General features: G+C 42.6%; 1 protein-coding gene across 2 annotated transcripts; it reads right to left on the reverse strand.

The window, feature by feature from the left end:
* Window positions 1–2,766: 2,766 nt before the first annotated feature.
* LOC118403133 (methyl-CpG-binding domain protein 5-like) lies at window positions 2,767–18,528 on the reverse strand. 2 transcript variants are annotated; one of them, XM_035801628.1, is made up of 10 exons: window positions 18,225–18,528; window positions 12,441–12,947; window positions 11,770–11,872; window positions 10,852–10,954; window positions 9,926–10,182; window positions 4,921–9,628; window positions 4,419–4,603; window positions 3,739–3,851; window positions 3,309–3,384; window positions 2,767–2,909 (listed from the first exon to the last, which is right to left on the reverse strand). In XM_035801628.1, the coding sequence occupies exons 2-10, from the start codon at window positions 12,572–12,574 to the stop codon at window positions 2,841–2,843; spliced, it is 5,748 nt and encodes a 1,915-aa protein (XP_035657521.1). In that variant the 5' UTR covers window positions 12,575–12,947; window positions 18,225–18,528; the 3' UTR covers window positions 2,767–2,840. The 2 variants fall into 2 exon arrangements, with proteins under 2 accessions (XP_035657521.1, XP_035657520.1); XM_035801627.1 differs by having other exon boundaries at window positions 10,756–10,954.
* Window positions 18,529–19,041: the final 513 nt, after the last annotated feature.

Genomic DNA, 19,041 nt, shown 5'->3' on the forward strand with positions numbered 1-19,041 from the left:
ACTATTGGTCCCTATGCCTGATATTGTATCAAGTTTTATCTTTTATCAATATGAGGTCTGCACTTCGTTTCTAGAGAGTAACTGGCTGTCTTCAAATCCATGAAATTCATTTTGAGACCAATGAACTTTAACATTAGGGGTATAATGACTGCATTCTAGAGATAATATGTACTACGTAATAATGTTATAAATATATAGCCAAGATATAACGTCCTTGGTAATAAAGGGCCATATAGCAAACCCAGTGTGCTTAATTGCCTCTAAGGTATTTAAGCTAATAGTAACCACTGTCCTTTCTGAATTTAGTGTAACTTTATAGCATTGACAGTTCATTCTAGGAGCTTAAATTTGTTGTATGGGATTTGAACCACCTCGGAGACCTTAAACCTAGAGTCCCATCAGCTCTTTTGACCTTGTGCGGAAGGAATTGGAAATTTGGTGATGAGATTTGAAGAAAGACTGATTGCAGCTCTGACAGCTGCAAAGTGTTAAGAACACTCCAGCAGAGTGGACTATATGACAGTGCAAGTGAAATTAAACAAAGACTATCAGAGATGACAGATATCATGCTTGAGTGGTGCCCTCTAGCATAACAAACAGGAACTGCACTGTAGAAACACATGGTAACGGTTATAAACCCCCTACATATCTTTGTGTGCTGTTTTTGCTGGCTTTGAATAAACACTGCTAGTGCCACAGACACTACGATAGTGTTAAATGTTTCAAGTTGTGCTAAATTGTACTGTTGAATGGGTGTTGCTTCTTGGCTATAAACAAATCACACCTAACTCCCAAATAAAAACGAATTTGACTGGTAAGTTGTTGTCAAGTAGATCATATAATTATGTAATTATCCATTTCATCTTAATTAATTATCTATAAAACTAACGAGCATCCATACAAACTTGGAGACATAGGGTTCAGCAAAGAGTCAATTCATTACTAATTGAAGTTGAGAAAAGTACAAAACTTACTTAGGTAAGTTTAAAGTACACATTCTGATCATTTCATAGCTCCGATACAAACAAGTATGTCTTCCTTTCATAGTTCGTTTACATATGTACACACGTTGGCCTCAGCCATCATAGATAAAGCATTGCATACATACACTTTCCTGGCAAATTCTCCCCTTAAACTGCACAAATCTTCTATGAAAACCGTCAATTGTACTATATAATGCAGATACACAATTCTGAGGTGAGGTTAAATAAATACTGTAGTACTAAATACATCAATCTGTCCATGTTTGTTTTCGCTTTGTGTAACTGATAAACTTTGTAAACATAAGTTCTAATATATAGTCTGTAAATATTACATTCCGGATCACAAAGATTTTTGCAGTTCAAGAAAAAAGTTTTCCTATGAGCACCAGATAGATCCTACCTACTAACTTTTCCCCGGACAATCTCAAGTACTGAGAAGCCAATTATTACAGCTTCATTTCATTAGGTATCAATTAACACTAAAAAAAAAGAAAATTAATATTCTATACAAGATTTCAATTATTTCCCTTGATTTAAATCGGGTTCCCATGAAAACTGTTTTGTAAGACAGTTATCTATTCACACAATAAGAGTACGGGCTCTTGTGACCAATGTCTGTTCTCACAAAACTCTCACGACCTACAGAAGAGAAAGAAGTAGATCATTTCCCCTTCCTAAAGCCTATTGACAGCTCATTGCATTAACATTTAGATTGGGCTAAGCCTTAACAATGTTCTGTATTTACAAAAAGTGAGGAAAATTCTTTCTGTCGTCGTATCACCCTCACTGCATTACCTGTATGTACAATATCTTCATTTACAGAAGTCAGTCGGCCATTCCTATTGGCGAACCATAAAATCTTCTTGTACAATCTTGGTTTTAATTTTACATGCCGAGAAAAGGGCATGGTTAGGGGTAGGGAGGAGGGCATTATATAGTATAAATATGTCACCTCTTCAATGAAGGCATTCTCTGAAAATACATTACACTTCTCTTGGCTTTGTACATGCAGGTAAGTCCAGGAATGGCAAATGCCTCTGCTTTCAGCCAGACCACTTCAGTATGAAAAACATTCTCTAAGGCTAGTGAAGGGGACTCAGGAAAACTCATCACTTCATTTTCCTGCATAGAATATACAGTACAGCAGTCTTGAAACCTCCATTAAGGTCCCCATAAGCTTGCCAGATTTAGAAAGCAGCTATTTTATTCAATATTTTTACCAAAATTTTCAACAAAACAAATCCATTAATATATACAGTTAATTTGATGGTCTACAATAGCCCCTATAAAATGTTGAATTCATGGAAAAGACCACACATAGCCAGATGGAAAATTCACAGAGTGTTTCCAGTGAAATTTTTCAAGCTCTCAACAGCCTGAAAATAAATATATTGTCTCTCATATGCAACCTGATTCTGTCATTCAAGTCCTTGACAAAACATCAGTTGAAATAATTGAAAAATTTTCAGAGAACTAGAAGCAACTTTTGTGAATTTTAACAGTCTGGGTTTAAAAAAATATCAGGATGGACTTTTCAATGCCTCCAGTACAGGACAATAACAAGACCACACATACTTCAAATCAAATAGGAGAGTACAATTCTATAGACCTGTTTTAGGTCTGAAAAGGGTCAACTGAAATATCCAGGGTTTTATCATGCTTTTGTTGAAACTACATGAATAAACTTGGCCTTTTGAATGTTTTTTGGGATAAAATTTTGATTAAAGATTGTTTAACTGGGTTGTGGTTACAAGTAAGTTTCAAGTCAGCACAGTTGGATGTGATGTCCAAGGATTTGAGGACCATACAGAATCAGGAAAGGGAGAGTGACAGTTTGCACAGCGTTGTGCTTTTGTGTCATCTGTGTGTCTTTCTCCTCTTCACTGCTTTAGGTCGGCCTGCTGTGCGTGGCTTCGGGTCAGGAACCTGCAGGAAAAGATAAAGAGACATGATTACTTACATTACTTAACCAGTAAAACTACCTCTTCTCTTATTGATAAGTTTCTCATAGAATTGGAAGGTTCTGATAGCATATACTGCTTGAGGTTCTGTTCATTTCCAAAGGGCATAATATCAGGACTAGCTTGGGATTCAAACCCAGAACCTACAGACTCTGAGTCAACTGTATCCACAAGGCCACACGTTGCCACAATCTGTGGCACTAAAGGTACTTGAGCATCTTCTACACAACTTTTTTAACTGTTTTGTTGGCTTCGATTAGAAGTTTGTAACAGACCTCAGAATCATGTATCATGTCCTCCATCCTACCCCAGCTTTTATCACTGTATCCCCCAGAAAGGACGAACATATAATATGTCCACTTACGATGCCATCCTTCCTCTCCAGTTCCAGCATGGCCTCCTCTATAGCTGCCTCCAGGTTGCTGTTCATCTTACGGCCCCTGCACAAACAACAGTCAGATGTGTCAGCATTGTATAATTTCATCTATTGGTTTGACTGACAAGGCTGCCTAATAATTGAACACTATCATCAAGGTCTAACCTTTCAGAGTCTGCAATAGATAGTTGTTACTTTTGACCAACCTGACTGTGCATCTGTTAAGTTCCTTTGATACTTCCATCCAAATGAGTATTGTTTCTGGCTTTAATGTGTGTCTGTATCATTACATGTCTGCATGTGTCTTCTATCATTTTTGTCTATAGGATTGGGTATACAATTTTGAAAAATTGACAAAGGCCAAACTTTCCACATTCATTCTCAACTTTGTTTTTCCAACAATGTGCATGGTACTCACTTCCTGTGCCTTTTCCTGGCTTTGTGGTGTGCCTCTAGCCCTTCTGTCAGAGTCTTCAGCTTATCTGGCTCCACCTGTGTGTAGGTGTGGTCACCAAACCACTTTACCCACACCTGGCAACAAACAAACAACATGGAAATAATACATTGGACAGATAGAACATTGGAAAGATAGAACATTGAATAAGAACATTGGTAGAACAATGGAAAGATTGAACATTAATAAGAACATTGATAGAACATTGGAATGATAGAATATTGCAAGTGGTCACTTGAATGTCCCAAAAAGATAATTGTGTCACTTTATTAAAGAGCATTTAATGGTTGTCTATCATACATCACTATTCTCCATGACCACATTTTGGTCCCTTGGAGTTGGACCAGTATAAGTTTCAATACTGATTGTTTGGTATTCAAATTTTTGCAAAAAATGTAAGGAAAAGCTCTGACTGGTTTCAAGTAGTCAAAAGATTGTACTGTACTGTAATTGCATTGTAACAGATTCCAGAAGCCTGATCCTTGTTACATTGCTTCTGAGATATTTAGCCAAACTTTTACATGGGGGTGGGTGCCAGACAATTCAGCAGGGAAGTGATCAAAGGAAGGAGCAAACCGGAGCTAGGCTAGATGCTAGGCTAAACCCCACATGCTACATTAAAGAAGACGACACCACCACCCTACCTTGCCTTCCTCTGACTTGACATGGTTCCCCTTGACATCGTTCTCCTGTACCAACTTCCCTGGCCAGGAGGGGAAACCGCGGATCTGTCCCCACACCAAGTCTCCTGTGCTGAAGTTCCGGGGACCGCGGGGGGTGGGGGGCTCCGGGGAGGAATCCCTCGAGTCAGCTTCATCAAGCTCCCCATCTAAAGCCACAGATAATAACAGCCAGAAATTAGGAAAAAATGGTAATGTGTGCTGATAAAAACAAAAACAAAATCTACCTCAAGAAAATTAAGGTTGTCCTGTTATCAGTTTTAGTAAAAATACACTGAAGCTATTTATGGGGTTAACATACAGTGTCAATCTTTGCTGATAAGAAAAAGCACCCATCAAGGTACATGAATTCAAGCCACCAAAGGATGATACTATGTAAATTATTGAAATGATTGTCAAATTAGTAATTTTGACATTCCAATATGATCTGTTTGATTGTGATGATTTTTAAGAAATATATACTCACCAGCTGCTGCTAATCTCAGGGCTATTCCAAGGGATTGTGGGTTATTTCTGGTACCAACTCTCCTCTCATTGGCTGGCAGTGCCTTCTGGGAAAGGTCAGAGGGCAACTCTTCCCCGTTTTCCTCCACCTCCTCTCTTGGCCTCTTGGTTCCCCTTTTCCTCTCCTTTTCGGCCACAAAGTTCTCTTTACCCGAATGACAGTCATTTTCAACAGGAGTTGTATCATTTACGGGCGTGCAATTCACCTCTAAGTCAGCAGGTGGTGCTTCTGTCCTACTTTCTACCGTTTCCTCAGCAACTTCTGGTGGTGTAGAAACTGCTTCAGGTAAGGCTTCCGTGTTGGGAACGTCAGATGGCAAAGTGTTGGGGACATCAGATGGTAAAGTGTTGGGGACGTCAGACGGTAAAGTGTTGGGGACATCAGATGGTAAAGTGTTGGGGACGTCAGACGGTAAAGTGTTGGGGACATCAGATGATAAAGTGTTGGGGACGTCAGACGGTAAAGTGTTGGGGAGATCAGATGATAAAGTGTTGGGGACGTCAGTTGGTAAACTTAGGGAATTTTCCATTGGTGAACTTTGCGAAACCTCTGCTGAGGATGTGTGTGATGTTTCAACCGACGCGACTTGGGAACTTTCAACTGATGAAATCTGCGCAACTTCCTGTGACGTTGTGTGCGACGTTTCGAGAGACGAGGATTGTGACACCTCAACGGATGAGAAATGGGACGTTTCAACAGATGTGAGTGACGATGGTTCTGATGACGGAGAAACTCCTGCCGTACCGATACTCGAGGAGCTACAAGAGCTGACACCGGGACTCGGAACAAGGTGGTTCACACCGGTACATGTTAACGTATCCGGTGCTGCTTTCTCCTGACTCAGTTCGTGAGACTGTACATTATCTTGAACAGTCTCTTCTTTTGTCTCCTCCTTTTCGTTGGAGTAGTTATTGTTCAGGTGGACATGTGAGTTTTCCACACTCGGACCATCTGGAGAAACAGAGGAATTGTTTGCTGTTGTGTCTAAAGGCTCCAAACTCTGTGGGACATTAAAAGCCAAATCGACATGTTGCAACGGGTCTACCATTTGCTGTTCGCTTTCTGTGCTTGGTTCGCCGCCTACTCTTATTCTTGTTGGGACAGCCATGACAGGCGTTCGTGCCGGTGATCTTGCAGGGCTTCTGTGTGGGAAAGTCTGTGTGTTGGGTTTTGGACTCTGTGATGACCCAGTGTGTATCACGTGCTGCTCCCTCACAAATGTGCCCAATCCCGGAGAGGATACCTGCGCAACGGGGGAAACTTTTGCCGACCCGGGTGTTAGAGAGCGAGCAGGGCTTTTCCTGGGCGTACTGCCCCCGCGACTCGGCGAAGAATGACCGGAACTTGAGTCACACCGACTACTGCGGCTTGACCCTCCGAGCGATAAGGGGTCATCACCACGGACGACGGCATTCACAGCTGCAGAGAGGTTCACTGGATCAGGAATGGATGCCGTGAATGCACTCATTGCACTGAGCGCCCCCTGACTGATTGGAAGGGGAAGTGCAGACGTTGTGGCAGTGGTGGAGCTTGCTGTCGTACTCATGATCGATCTTGATGGCTCCGTAATTATAACCTTGACCCCTTGACTGGCAGCATCGACAACAGCTGTGTAGATCGCATCTACCATCGACTTTTGGGCTTCAGTCACTACAGTTGTCGCCCCTGCTTCTGTCTTTATTGTTGAATCAGAATTTTCCAAACTCGACTCCACAGTTGATGCCTGAGACATTGCCTCAGATGGCTGCTCTTGACTACTGCTCATCGGCCTGGGTACTTGTGACGTTGGTGTTGGTTGACTGACTGAAACTGCAGGCTCTGGGGCAGCCTCTTCCACTGCCTGTTCCGCTTCTTTGCTGTCATTTTGTTGTGTTTCGTTTTTCTGCTGCGGCTGCGGCAAGGTGGCGACGTTCACCCCCTGAAGCAGGGCTGCAGGGTTGATCCCCGAGTTCTGCAGAATCTGCTGCTGCTGCTGCTGCAGGATCTGCAGCAGGTTCTGATTGTTGAGGTTCAGGACTCCTGCAGTCAGCAGCAGGTTGTTTGCCAGGGATGGGTTCCCCAGCCCCTGTCCGAGGATCTGCGGATTCAAGCTCATCCCAAGGTTGAGATTTCCGGGTAGACACATCCCACCCAGCTGAGTAAGCTGCTGCGTGAGGTCGATGCTCGGTAGGATTCCTGCCGGCACGATGGGGATGAAGTTGCCGCTGTTCACGTTCCCGCCCTGCTGCACTTGCAGTGCCAGGCCGGCATCGCTAGACGGCGCTACCTTCCCTGCCTGAGACGACTCCACATTCTGCTGATTCGTCAGTACTGGATTCACGCTGGTCGGCAGCCCGGACGTGGCAACGTTCTGGCTTTGGACGTTCGCCTCGCTGAGTTGCGGAAGCAGTGATGCCAACTGATTCAGCGTCAACTGTCCCTGGGCAAGTGACGGCAACACCTGGGTGAGACCAGCCGATTGGTTGATGCTGCCGTTGACGGCAGCGTCCACAGTCTGCTGGCCCTGGTTGCTAAGCAACCCCGCATTTAACGCTAGCGGGAGGTTCAACGCCATGGCAGGGTTGACCAGACCAGGCTGCTGTACAAGCACGGACTGAAGCAGAGCTGGGTTCAGTAGCTGCGGGGTCTGGGAGATGCCGGTGAGCTGTTGCTGCACAATGGGGAGGTCGACCCCGGTGGACAACACAGCAGTTGTGGGCAGGACCTGAGTCGCCACCGTGGTCGTGGTGATGGTGGTTGTGCTGTGAGAGACCGTAGACGCTGCGCTCTGGAACTGTGGGATGGTAGTAACAGAGCTGGGTACTACAGTACTTGTAGCCATACTGCTGTTCACATTAACACACGGACTTGTACCCATGGCAAAAGTCTGTACCTGTTCCTGTCTTGTTGACGTGCTAGGAGCCGTGGAAAGGGTGGGAACGTTACTTCTACTGGTCACAGGCTTGTCATTCCTGCTTACACTCAGCTCTGCTTGTGAGGTGTTGGAAAATTTATGCATCTGGTGCAGTCCTTGATGTTGTTGGTTCTGGACAGACAGTACAGTGGTGGCACTGTTTGTGACCATGGCCGGAGATGCAGAGTTGTTCCCGTATACGTTACCTGACGGCGCACCTTGCGAGTGCTGCGCCGGCGCTGCGTGCCTTTGCATACTCGCGCCTTGAGAGAAACTCATACGAGGATGACTCATACCTGAGGGATGGCTGTTTGCAGGAGCGCCACCTGCCTGATGAACGTTTTGCTGCAGCGCCAGCCTGAACCTCTCCTGAGCAGTGTTTAAAGTGTCCTGTGGGGGGTGGGGGAGACTCCCCTGACCCTGGGGAGGGTTCCCCTGGCTGAGGAGAGGCTTTCCCTGCCCCATAGCTGGATTTCCCTGCCCCGGAGTCACGTTCGCTATCCTCCCCATTAATTCGCTGAGAGCGGGTGTTCTCTGACAGGTAATTGGTCCTAAGTCGTTATCATCCGGGCCTGATTTCCGTCTAGTAGATCCGCTGGCCGTTCTTCTCCGCGACCGCGGTGGGTTGGGCGCATTAAAGTTTCCCCCGCCACTCTGCCCTTTGTTGCCTGCCTGACTGTAGTTCCCTTGTTGGAGAAGCTGGCCGAATGATGGCGATGACGTGGTTGTCGTCGTACCGTATGACTGTTTTCCCAAGCCGCTTGACATCTGCGCCTTGGCGGCTGCCGACAACAGAGAGGATGCTGGGAAGGACGAAGCATTCTCACGGCTCAGTATCTGTTGCAACGTGACCCCCAGCAGTCCTGGGTTGTTAGGGTTCTTTTGCTGCCCCTGGTTACCAGAACCAGCGGAGAAAAGGGGGTTTATTTGGGGGAAGACATCGTTGCCGACAAGTAGGGGGTTCGGAACGTTCCTCTGATGTTGAACTAGTCCATGAGGCTTGTCTTCTTGGGGAGAGGGAGTTTGCCCCTGTTGGTGTTGCCGAGGAGGGGGGTTTTCGGAGGTTGAATTGGACCCCCTACGTTGGGCAGGGGGGCTCCATTGGCTACTCAAGCTCTCTGACCTTTGCTTCATACAGGAGGAAGGCACCTGGCGGTTTCCCGACACCCCCTCTGGGTTGGGGGCAATACTGACAGGGGGGGTGACAGTCGCCCCCCTTTGGGCTGTTCCCGATGGCCGAGTAGTCCTTGTGGGTAGGGGGAGGTTGCTGGGGAGGGGAACGATCACAGGAGGCTCTCCCATGCCCATATTAGGCATGATGCCCTGCAGCGTGGGTGACACAAACCCAGGGTTGCCGCCACCCACCCCAGCGTCGAACGGAGAACTGGGATTCGACCGAATGTCCGTTGGGCTCATCATGGGGCTGGGTACTCCCGACGCGGGGCTACGGTGAGTCTTGTTGCTAAGGGCAGGGCTTGGTGTGCCCCGACTACTTGAACTCGTCCTTCTCCGCATGGGAACGGGACTGTACGCGTTGTTGTACACAGGAGTCGGCTGTTGCTGTGGCATCATGTTGTACCCGCCCATGTTTCCGCCGTGGGGGAACTCATTCCCCATCATACCGTCGTAGGAATGCTGAAGGGCGTGGCCGTCGCCATGACGATGGGGAGGCATGCCTCCGTGGGGGGCCATCTGGTGCTGAGGCGCCATCGGGAGGTGACGGAGCCTCTGTTGCATCATGGGAGGGCCACCCTGGTGCATGAACTGCTGTTGTTCCTGGAGGAAAAGATACACAAAATTTTAAACAACTCAAGTACCAGTTAAGAGTTTCATTAAGGGTTCTTTTACATCATTTTAACCAATGTACCAAAGTGATTGGCAAGAAGCTACACAACTATAACGCATTTTGGCCACACAACCTTATCTTAGACTAGTTAGAGACCTCACTCGCAGTAACTTGTAGCATTTGTTTCATATAAAACATAAACTAATGATAGAACCAAACATTGTTTTCTTTATAGATTGCTCAAAGCAAAGCCTTTACAAAATGGGTAGAAGAACCGTTCCTCTTACCTGCATGTGCATTTGCTGTGGAGGATAGTGTTGTAAGGGTGGGGGCTGCTGCTGCTGCTGCATGGGCATACGAGGCTGCTCGGGGTAGTGCCTCAGTCCCTGCGGCATCACCCCTGGGTGTCCCCCAACCCCCATCCCCGGCCCCCCCTCGTGCGAGGAGACGACCTGCCTCATGTAGACGTTGGTGTAGCGGGGATGGGTGTCTTCAGCCTGGAGGGGTTTGGACTTCTGGGGTCGATGGGTCCTACTGATAGGAACTGAAAATATACAAAAGCATGTGAAAATCCTACCTAAAATTCATATTTCACAAGCAATAGCTTGAATGAACAAGTTAAAGCTTTATATGAGCAGAACTACCAAATTTAAGCCCAAACCACCATTATTGCTGGAATGTTACAATAAGCCGAAGTTTGTTAAGCTAAAGGCTACATCAATCTTACTCCTTGGTTCTCATATGTCTGGAAAATAGGTAATCATCAAACCAAAAGACAATTCTCACCTTAATTTATTTCTCCTATACATGTATTTTGTTACGTAAACCAAAAGGTTCTGGGTTTAAATCCCTGAAGCCAGAGGAAGGCATAGTGTTTACTGAGGATGTTATGCCTCCAGTCCTGTGTGCTGGGGACATTTAAGATCACCATCACACTTGTTGATAAGTAGTATCAGGTAATAAATTTTCCCCCATGCCTTGTTGCCAATTTTTCACACCGCGTCTTCTCCCCTATCCCAAAGTATCAGAAAACATGACATAGTTGGTAAAAGAAAGTCTAAGAACCAAGGAGTCATCTCGAGGCAGCCAAAGCGAGCGACAGTGAGAGCCCACACACCCTTCTCCACCGTTCTAATGGGAGCCATAGTGAAGCTGGGTTTGGACTGGGTGTTGACAGGAGGCTCCATCAGGGTGGCCATGGCCAGAATCTTACGCTTGTGGTTGCACAGTTTGGTCAGGTCGTCCTCTGCCTGGCACGACTTCACTTCCTCCGCGCTGCGGTGACGCACCAGCACCCCGGGGTCGAAGTTGAACACCTGGAAAACAGACATCGTTGATATTGAGTAGTTGGTTTGTGTTTCAGGTACCAATTACACACTGTTTGGGGGCTTTGATTAAGTCTTAGTTTCATTCTGTCTTTGTTTTCTTGATTGTGGGAATTCCATTCCTTAATTTTTTTAAAGATCTCTATGAATTAATACTAGATAAATTTTCAACCTTAAATGAAAATTTGTCTCAGAAAATTTCTTTTTAGGTTTAATTCTGTGTTAGTTTCATCCTGTCTTTGTTTTCTTCAAACATTGTGGAAACTCTATTAATTAAAAGATTCCTGTGAATATCTGTCCCGTTCCTGATTGGATATGTTTGAATACAAGATCCCGCTCCACCGTTTAGTGATTGGCTGTTTGAACAGAAGAAACCTGCTTCCCTGTTTCCTGATTGGAGGTTTAAACATAGAAACCCTACCGCCCCGTTTCCTGATTGGATGTTCAAACATAGAAACTTGCTATCCTGTTTCCTGATTGGAGGTTTAAACATAGAAACTTGCCATCCTGTTTCCTTATTGAATGTTCAATCATAGAAACCCTACTGCCCATTTCCTGATTGGATGTTCAAAGATGGGAAGCCTGCTGTCATGTTTCCTGGTTGACTTTTTCAAAAGAGGAATAATGCTGTCCTGTTTTCTGATTGGTTGCTTGATAATAGATACCATCCTTTTCTGTTTTCTGATTGGTTCTTTCTTTCTTTCTTTCTTTTTTACTGCTGTGATGTATATGACTGGTTGTTTTAAAACACAGACAACTGCAATGTTTTTTCCAGATTAAATGTTAGAGGATGTTTCTGTTCTAACCTTGTTGACCTGAAGAGGACATCCCAGCCCACACTTGCAGGTCCCGTCCTTCTGCAGGTACTGGTTTACCTGGTCTACAGACACTAGACAGGAACCGTCAGGACTGAAACACAACACAACACAAAACTTGGTTGGTAAGTTCAACAACAAATTGGTTACAACATTAATGAGCTGTTAGAATTTTAGAAGTATAGAAGGAGTCATAAGCTTGATGTAGACTATGTCAATAATTTTTATTTGTACTTTTGCCAAAAAATTTAAATGATTACATACAACAAATTTGCCTACTTGAGGAGCTTTCAAGTCAAGACGCAGTTTTTTTTACCCAGTAGATCTCATCTTGGAGTTCTTTTGTCATGTGACTGATGATATTGATTATCATGCAACATGAAGTGATAAGACAGTTATAATCTTTAATCAAATGTTCTAAGGGAATGATTATCAAAAGAAATGTCTGCATCTAAAGCAAGAAACTACTTTTATTTTTACACCTTTAACAACACAAGATAATAATGGCAGGTATTCTATAGCATATTTTGGCAGTGCGTGTGCTAACATGTGTGCTCTATCTCATTTTGCATGTTGTAAACAAATGAAATATATGACATGCAATTTCTTTTTTTTTCTTCAACAACTTCCTCTTCATCTTCAATGTAAACTGATGGCCTTACCTAATATAGATAACCCTCCCATTCTCCACAATTCTCCTCCAGCCGAAGGGCACCACCACAAAAATGGACTTATCCACTGTGCCCCCTAGCGGTGGAGGGAAGCCGATGCAGCTGCTCTCCTTGTTCACGTTCATGTCTCCTCCTCCGTGAGAGCAACAACATGAAAGGCACCAACACGATTCAGCAGCTACGCCACTGCAGCTGACAGCACGCTGAGACAACTGCTCTCAGTCCGCTACGCTCCATTTATATCCTGGTGATGTCTTCAGCTAAACACTTGCAGAAATGTTTCCTAGAAGATGTGAGCTTTACTTGCCAAGAATCACTGCATGTTCACGACAGACTATATATAGTGTGGAACACACGTTACTAGTCACAAAAATCTGCCATTCAGTCTTGTTTTCTTCTTCTTGTGACGAGTCTTCTACATTTTGTGATCATCAGCGCTGCTGGTGTCTTCCATACTGTCAAAACTGCTTGAGACTTCAGATGGATGCTCAGATGGCTCTGAAAAAAGAAAAACAACTATAATAATAGTATAAAAAATCAGGATAAAATCTACAGTTAGTAAATAAACTGCAGAAGTGATATACCAATATTTTTGTGCCCATTCTCACAGACATATGTTAGCAGATGAATAATTGATTAGTGAGCAACATACTGAAACTAGAGTTCCACGAACACATACCTTTGCCAAATAATTTGTTATGTAGAATGATGTCTGTAGACAAATGCGTTACTCATTTCATTTTCTTTATAATTAAATGCTTGGAGTTGGTTTATAAAATTTCGGCATTTATTATGCAAATTAGATACCAATTTACAATTAATTGATATCAAATTGTATCAAGCATTACTTAAGCTATCAGCATACCAAAAATCATGATGATCCTTTGATCCATTCTTGACTTATTCTCTTTCAAAGTCTTTAAATACACCTCTTACTCTCTTCCCTCTTTCTCAGTTACATATGTGACAACTTTGATGAAAGTACTATAATGGAATGCAGTGGATTTATGAACTTTTCCTAATCAATTATGCAAATTAGCTGTTAACTTGCATAATAAGTATCACATTATATAAGTCTTCATTTAGGCTATCTACATGCCGAAAATCATGACGATCCGTCAACACGTTAATATTTTCTCATTAATTATGCAAATGAGATCATCATTTGCATGATAAATATGTATTGACATTTCTCTCTTTCTCAGCTACATATGTGACAAGTTTTAAAGCCCTATCATGGAATGTAGTGAATTTATAAAATATCCTCATTAATTATGCAAATTAGCTGTTGATTTGCATAATTGTTATCTGATTATGTAGGTCTTCACTTACGCTACCTACATACAAAAAAACATGATGATCCGTCAACATGTTCATATTTTCTCATTAATTATGCAAATGAGGTCACCATTTGCATAATTGATATCTGTCGACATTTCTCTCCTTCCCAGCTACATATGTGACAAGTTTGAAAGTCCTATCATGGAATGAAGTGGATTTATAATTTTTCCTCATTAATTATGCAAATTAGCTGCTGATTTGCATAATTAGTATACCATTATGTAAGTCATCACTCATTCTATCTACATACCAAAAATCATGACGATCCGTCAACACGTTGTAGAGTTATTCTCATCCAAAGTTTGAAAGGAAACCGGCGCCTGCAGTTCCAAAAAAGCTGCTAGGGGGCCCAAACTCACAGCACTTACTCTCTGCCTTGAGGGCTATCTACCACTCAAAAATCATGATCACAGCATGTCCAGAACACGAGATATCAAAAATTGAGGTTCTGCTGCAGTACCTTAGCAAGCCGCTAGGGGGCCCATTATCGAACTTGACCTTCGTTTTCCCGACCCCTACCCACCTACCAAATATTATCGGGATCCATCCAAGACTTCTTGAGTTATGCTGTTAACAGACACACAGACACACACACAGACAGACTCACAAGCCCAAAACATAACCTTAGCCATTCTGGCAAAGGTAATAATGATAATGATGATCGCTTCAGAAAAGCACAACTGTTACTAATGACAGATGTTTTAATGGATCTGCCAGGGATTGAAACCCTTTTTCTGTGTACCTGAACTGTGGCTGTAGTACCTACTGGTACAGGTAACTTTCAAGGTTTCCTGCACTTCTTAGTCTTTTGCATTTTGAAGAAGGCCAAGCAGTTGGACCTCAGACTGAACTTGCAAAGCATGACACTTTTTCATTAGCTAATACACATGTAGTGTAATGAGGCCTCACTACGGCTTGCATGTTTAGCCAAGCCAAGCAGGTAAAACCTACGGTTCTTGATAAGTGTGTTGGGTCCTTTTACGTGCAGAGATTTGGTGCCAAGGCTTGCGTCTGAAGTTCCCTCAGACTGTTGGCTTAAACATCGCCATCCGAAATCACTAGTACCATTTCAAATATTTTAATCCTCAGTATTCAAGTACATGTATATCATACTACTATGAGGAATGTAAGACATTTTGAGCCACTGTCAGTGTCACCAGAGTGTTGTAGGCTGGTGCTATCATGGACACATCAGGAATAGGTAGACATTAAAAGAAATATCTACACACAGCTTCAATTCTACCTGCACTAATCTGCATATACAGGTGGTATTTCGAGCCAGGTCTGTGCAGTCATTATCATCACCACGCCAAGTCTCAATTGTGTTTTCATCTTTTCATCAACGGTTCTATATATAGGTGTGTCCTGGGGCTATCTGGACTCATTAAATATGCATGGAAGCACCACAGGTGAGAGCTGATGTAGATCACACACTCCCACACACCCTGGGCTATCAGCTGATTACTACCTGTACCACAATTGGGTTCAGGGACCTGGTATATTCATCATTACTGTTTTCTACTCAGTATATTCATCATCTGAGTTCCTATTGTCTACTCAGTCAGGCCACAAGAATGCAATCACTTGGTTTTGGGATGTACTGCTTTATTTTTGAAGAAAAAAATAAAGCATTATGTATACCATTTATTCTCTAAATGTTCAGAGTATAATCAAAACCTCATATGCTCATACTAGTGTATTATATCTTTGTACTAGGATAATGCACACCAAATTCCCTGGACACTGGCTCTCAGAATCACCACTCCACTTTTTATCTGATTTCTAAAAAAGAAAGATTATAATTTTGTGTCATTCAGAATATGAAGTATACAAAATACTCAGAGTCAGACAGCAACAGTTTCCAAATATCTCCATCTACTAATGCATAAATGTTGAGAATTGTTGCATTGAAACATTTTAAAACTGAACTGAACTGAAAGCTGGTATGATGACATTGTGACTCATCGTGGTGAAAATTGCATCTATAACAGGATTGCTATAATTTTTCTATATTTTCATTAAGCCTTCCTCCATTTTTTATATAAAGATTGACAAAGCAACAAAACAAACATAGCATGGGAAACATTGCAGTAGGTTTGACGGTGGTGCACAGCCTTACTTTTACTGCGCACTAATCATTAGCTGTCGGCTCTTGAACTATAAAAAGGGCAGTCCAGACTTTATGGAGTTATTTAGAGATACAGCAACGTTGAGTTTTGTCATCAACGTACAAAAAGAGCCCTATGATTAACCAAGATGCATCATGAACGATGGAGCCACTTTGTCTAGTCAGTCAGACTTAATACTGCTACACCAGGTTTACTGTCAAGTCACAGACCAGTGGGTATAAACAGGACTTTTATAGAACCCATTTCTGCCCACAGGGATGACAGTAGGGGAGCGGTGTCAATAGTTACAGTGTCTGACTTGCTACAAAGGTTACATAGGCTAGCAGTAAATCTTTGCTTTGTTTTGATTGGATTTTTTTTTACCATCACTATACTATAGTACCAATATGTGATGGGGCAATCATGGTTGAATATATGGTTTTGATAATTTTCCTGCCACAATTCAAGAAGCAAACTCTGCGCTGGAAAAGAATCACTTGTTGCTGGATTTCTTATCACACAAATCTAGGATGTATTAAATTTACATTTAAGTCTGTGCCCGTGGGAATATGGACCATTTGAACAACCAGTTTTAGATCCACTGTCTGATTCTTACCATTGGTGTGACATATCCAAAGATTTACTGTGTTTTCCTGTAGTTTTACTGTTTCTAATCAACAGTGAAATACAGACATATTGATCTTAAAAATTATAAAAAGTCCACTTTGTTCCTGCAAAGTATGATTACAATCTGAATAATTTTTGTGGTGGGGGATTGGTGCCCTTAGAAAACATTCTAGCCCCTCACATAAAGACAGTGGGAACTATATAAATGAAATGCCTGACTCTTCAAGTCTCTTGTAAACATTGGAAAATTCCTCTTCAAGTACATGGCACACCTAATTTTGAAATCAAGTGTTTTTGATATCTTTGACTTGGTTTTTGAAACGGCATCAACACAAGTGAACTATCGAGGCAGACATCTGTGACAGTTTTATAGATTTACAGAAGATATACAGTCTATTACAGAGGTGCTAAATAAACTGAAATCAACATATAAGTTAGCTGGCCCCAAAAATTAAGGTTATATCCCCAACTGCACATGTGGATCAGATTTTAACCTAGTAACAGCATACTATCTCTAGCCTATAGTAGTAAATTGCAATTTCTAGATCTGGGATTTGGACCCCTGACCCAACAGGAGGGTAATAATGATTTTTTTTAATTTTTTTTTTTTTAATATTTCAAATTGTTCAAAATTCTACCTGCAATCTTCAAAATGTGTCTGCCTTGCAATCTTCTTGGCCTGACTTATTATCATCGTACATATCTTCTAAAAAATATACATGATGTGGATTTCCGACTAGTACGATTTACTTCCAGGCAAATCTCTTGAAATTGTTTTCTTAATCTTAATTTTTATGCAGCATTTAAACCAGAATCTCAGACTCTGTAACTAAGCAGGTACATAGCTAACTGGTGCTGCAAATCTACATGTTTCCATTTCTTGATGAAATCAAGCTAGGGACGACTCTTGGATCAGATGTTTAAACGTAAATGTTTAACTTTAACTTAAGGAGAGCCACACCTCCAGCACATTGAAAAGAGTAGAGGTTAATTCCAGTGTGAGCGGATCAAATAAATCTGTCTAAATATACAGCTTGTACTATTCAGTACAAACTGGGTGGTATTTCAAGCTCTCTGTACTGGACAGCTTGAAATTATTATATAAGTGCATTTCAGCAAATTGTTGTTGTTTTTTCCTTAGCGCAACTATATGTTGACAATGTTACGTTCTTGCAGCATATATGGATATATATATATTGAGATTTACATCAAATCTTTAGCAGATAGTTTTTTTTTGAAGGGTATTGTTTTGCAGTTTACTGCTAGTCATATTTTGAGGGTTTTACCATCTGGCCTTGATCTATTTTTATCTTAATTCTAACAACAGGGGCAACACTAACACTGTAAATCTATAACCAAAAACAAAACTGTGATATACATGTCTTAATTTTCACATTTGGGTATTGTAGTCTGTTTTTCAACCCACAAATCTGGAACATATCTCTAGAAAAATATCATCTAAGCCCCCCTCCCCCTTGCCACAGAGCACCACTGGTTGGGAGTCTGACAGAGCTTTGCTCCATTTTACTTCATTCCTAGCTCCACTACGAGCACATTTCACCCGTAAACGTCCTCACACAGGCTTTCGGGAGATACTGGATACATGTAGGGTGTGTGTAGTGGACAGGCAATGGCTGACAGGCTGCGTATTTGGGGTAAAAAGGTGAAGTTTTGGTGCAGTTACTGCGGGTCCTCCTACCTGGCCGAGCTGTCTGTGTGCTGGAGAGACCTCCGCCCTCCCAGCCTTCTCTCGTCTCCTCTCGGCCGCTTCTCCGCTTCTGTCAGCGCTCAGGCGAACCTAAAAGGTTCTAGTTTTGGTCTTGGAGCTTTCCGGGGAGTAACACCCATGCAGTCGGGTTGTAAATAGCCCCAAAATAAGGGGCAAATTCGCGAAAATTTCAGAAATATTCGGTTCTAACCTCAATCCCAGCCTGCACCGCGCCGCCGGGACCAGCGCTGCTCCCGAAGGCCTTTGCCTAGACAAGACCCCATAGCTACCTCGAAATAAAGCCTACATGTTGTTGCAACCCTTGCCGTTATTAAATAACATTCTTAATGATCATAAAATATGTTTTTATAAAGCTAATTTCTTTCAATATTGTAGAAAACGTTGCTTTTTTTTGCAATATTATAAAAAAAGTGACATATTTGCTCAGACAACAGAATATATGGGCTTCATTGCTGTGTCATCAGGCAGATTTAAGGTTCAACCCAAATAGTTCATGTGGACGGATTTCCGACGGTCACGGACCAGAAAAATGTTACAATCTCTACCATATTCCGATGAAAATAATAGAGGTGAAAGGTGTTGAAACGTGTTCATTTGTTTTGGAGTGGAGCTATGGTGAATGGCAAGCTGGAAAGATCTTAGATTCCAATGACCAGGACATTTCAAGGTGGCAGGTGCAGACTTTAATAGCGAAATCGGCAGAATGGGTGACAGATATGAGATCATATGACATTGACCGTAAAATGGAGGATAGCAAAGAACGAAAAATAGTACTTAATCATTTAAG

This window comes from Branchiostoma floridae, chromosome 16 (assembly GCF_000003815.2).
Source record: "Branchiostoma floridae strain S238N-H82 chromosome 16, Bfl_VNyyK, whole genome shotgun sequence".
NCBI lineage: Eukaryota > Metazoa > Chordata > Leptocardii > Amphioxiformes > Branchiostomatidae > Branchiostoma > Branchiostoma floridae.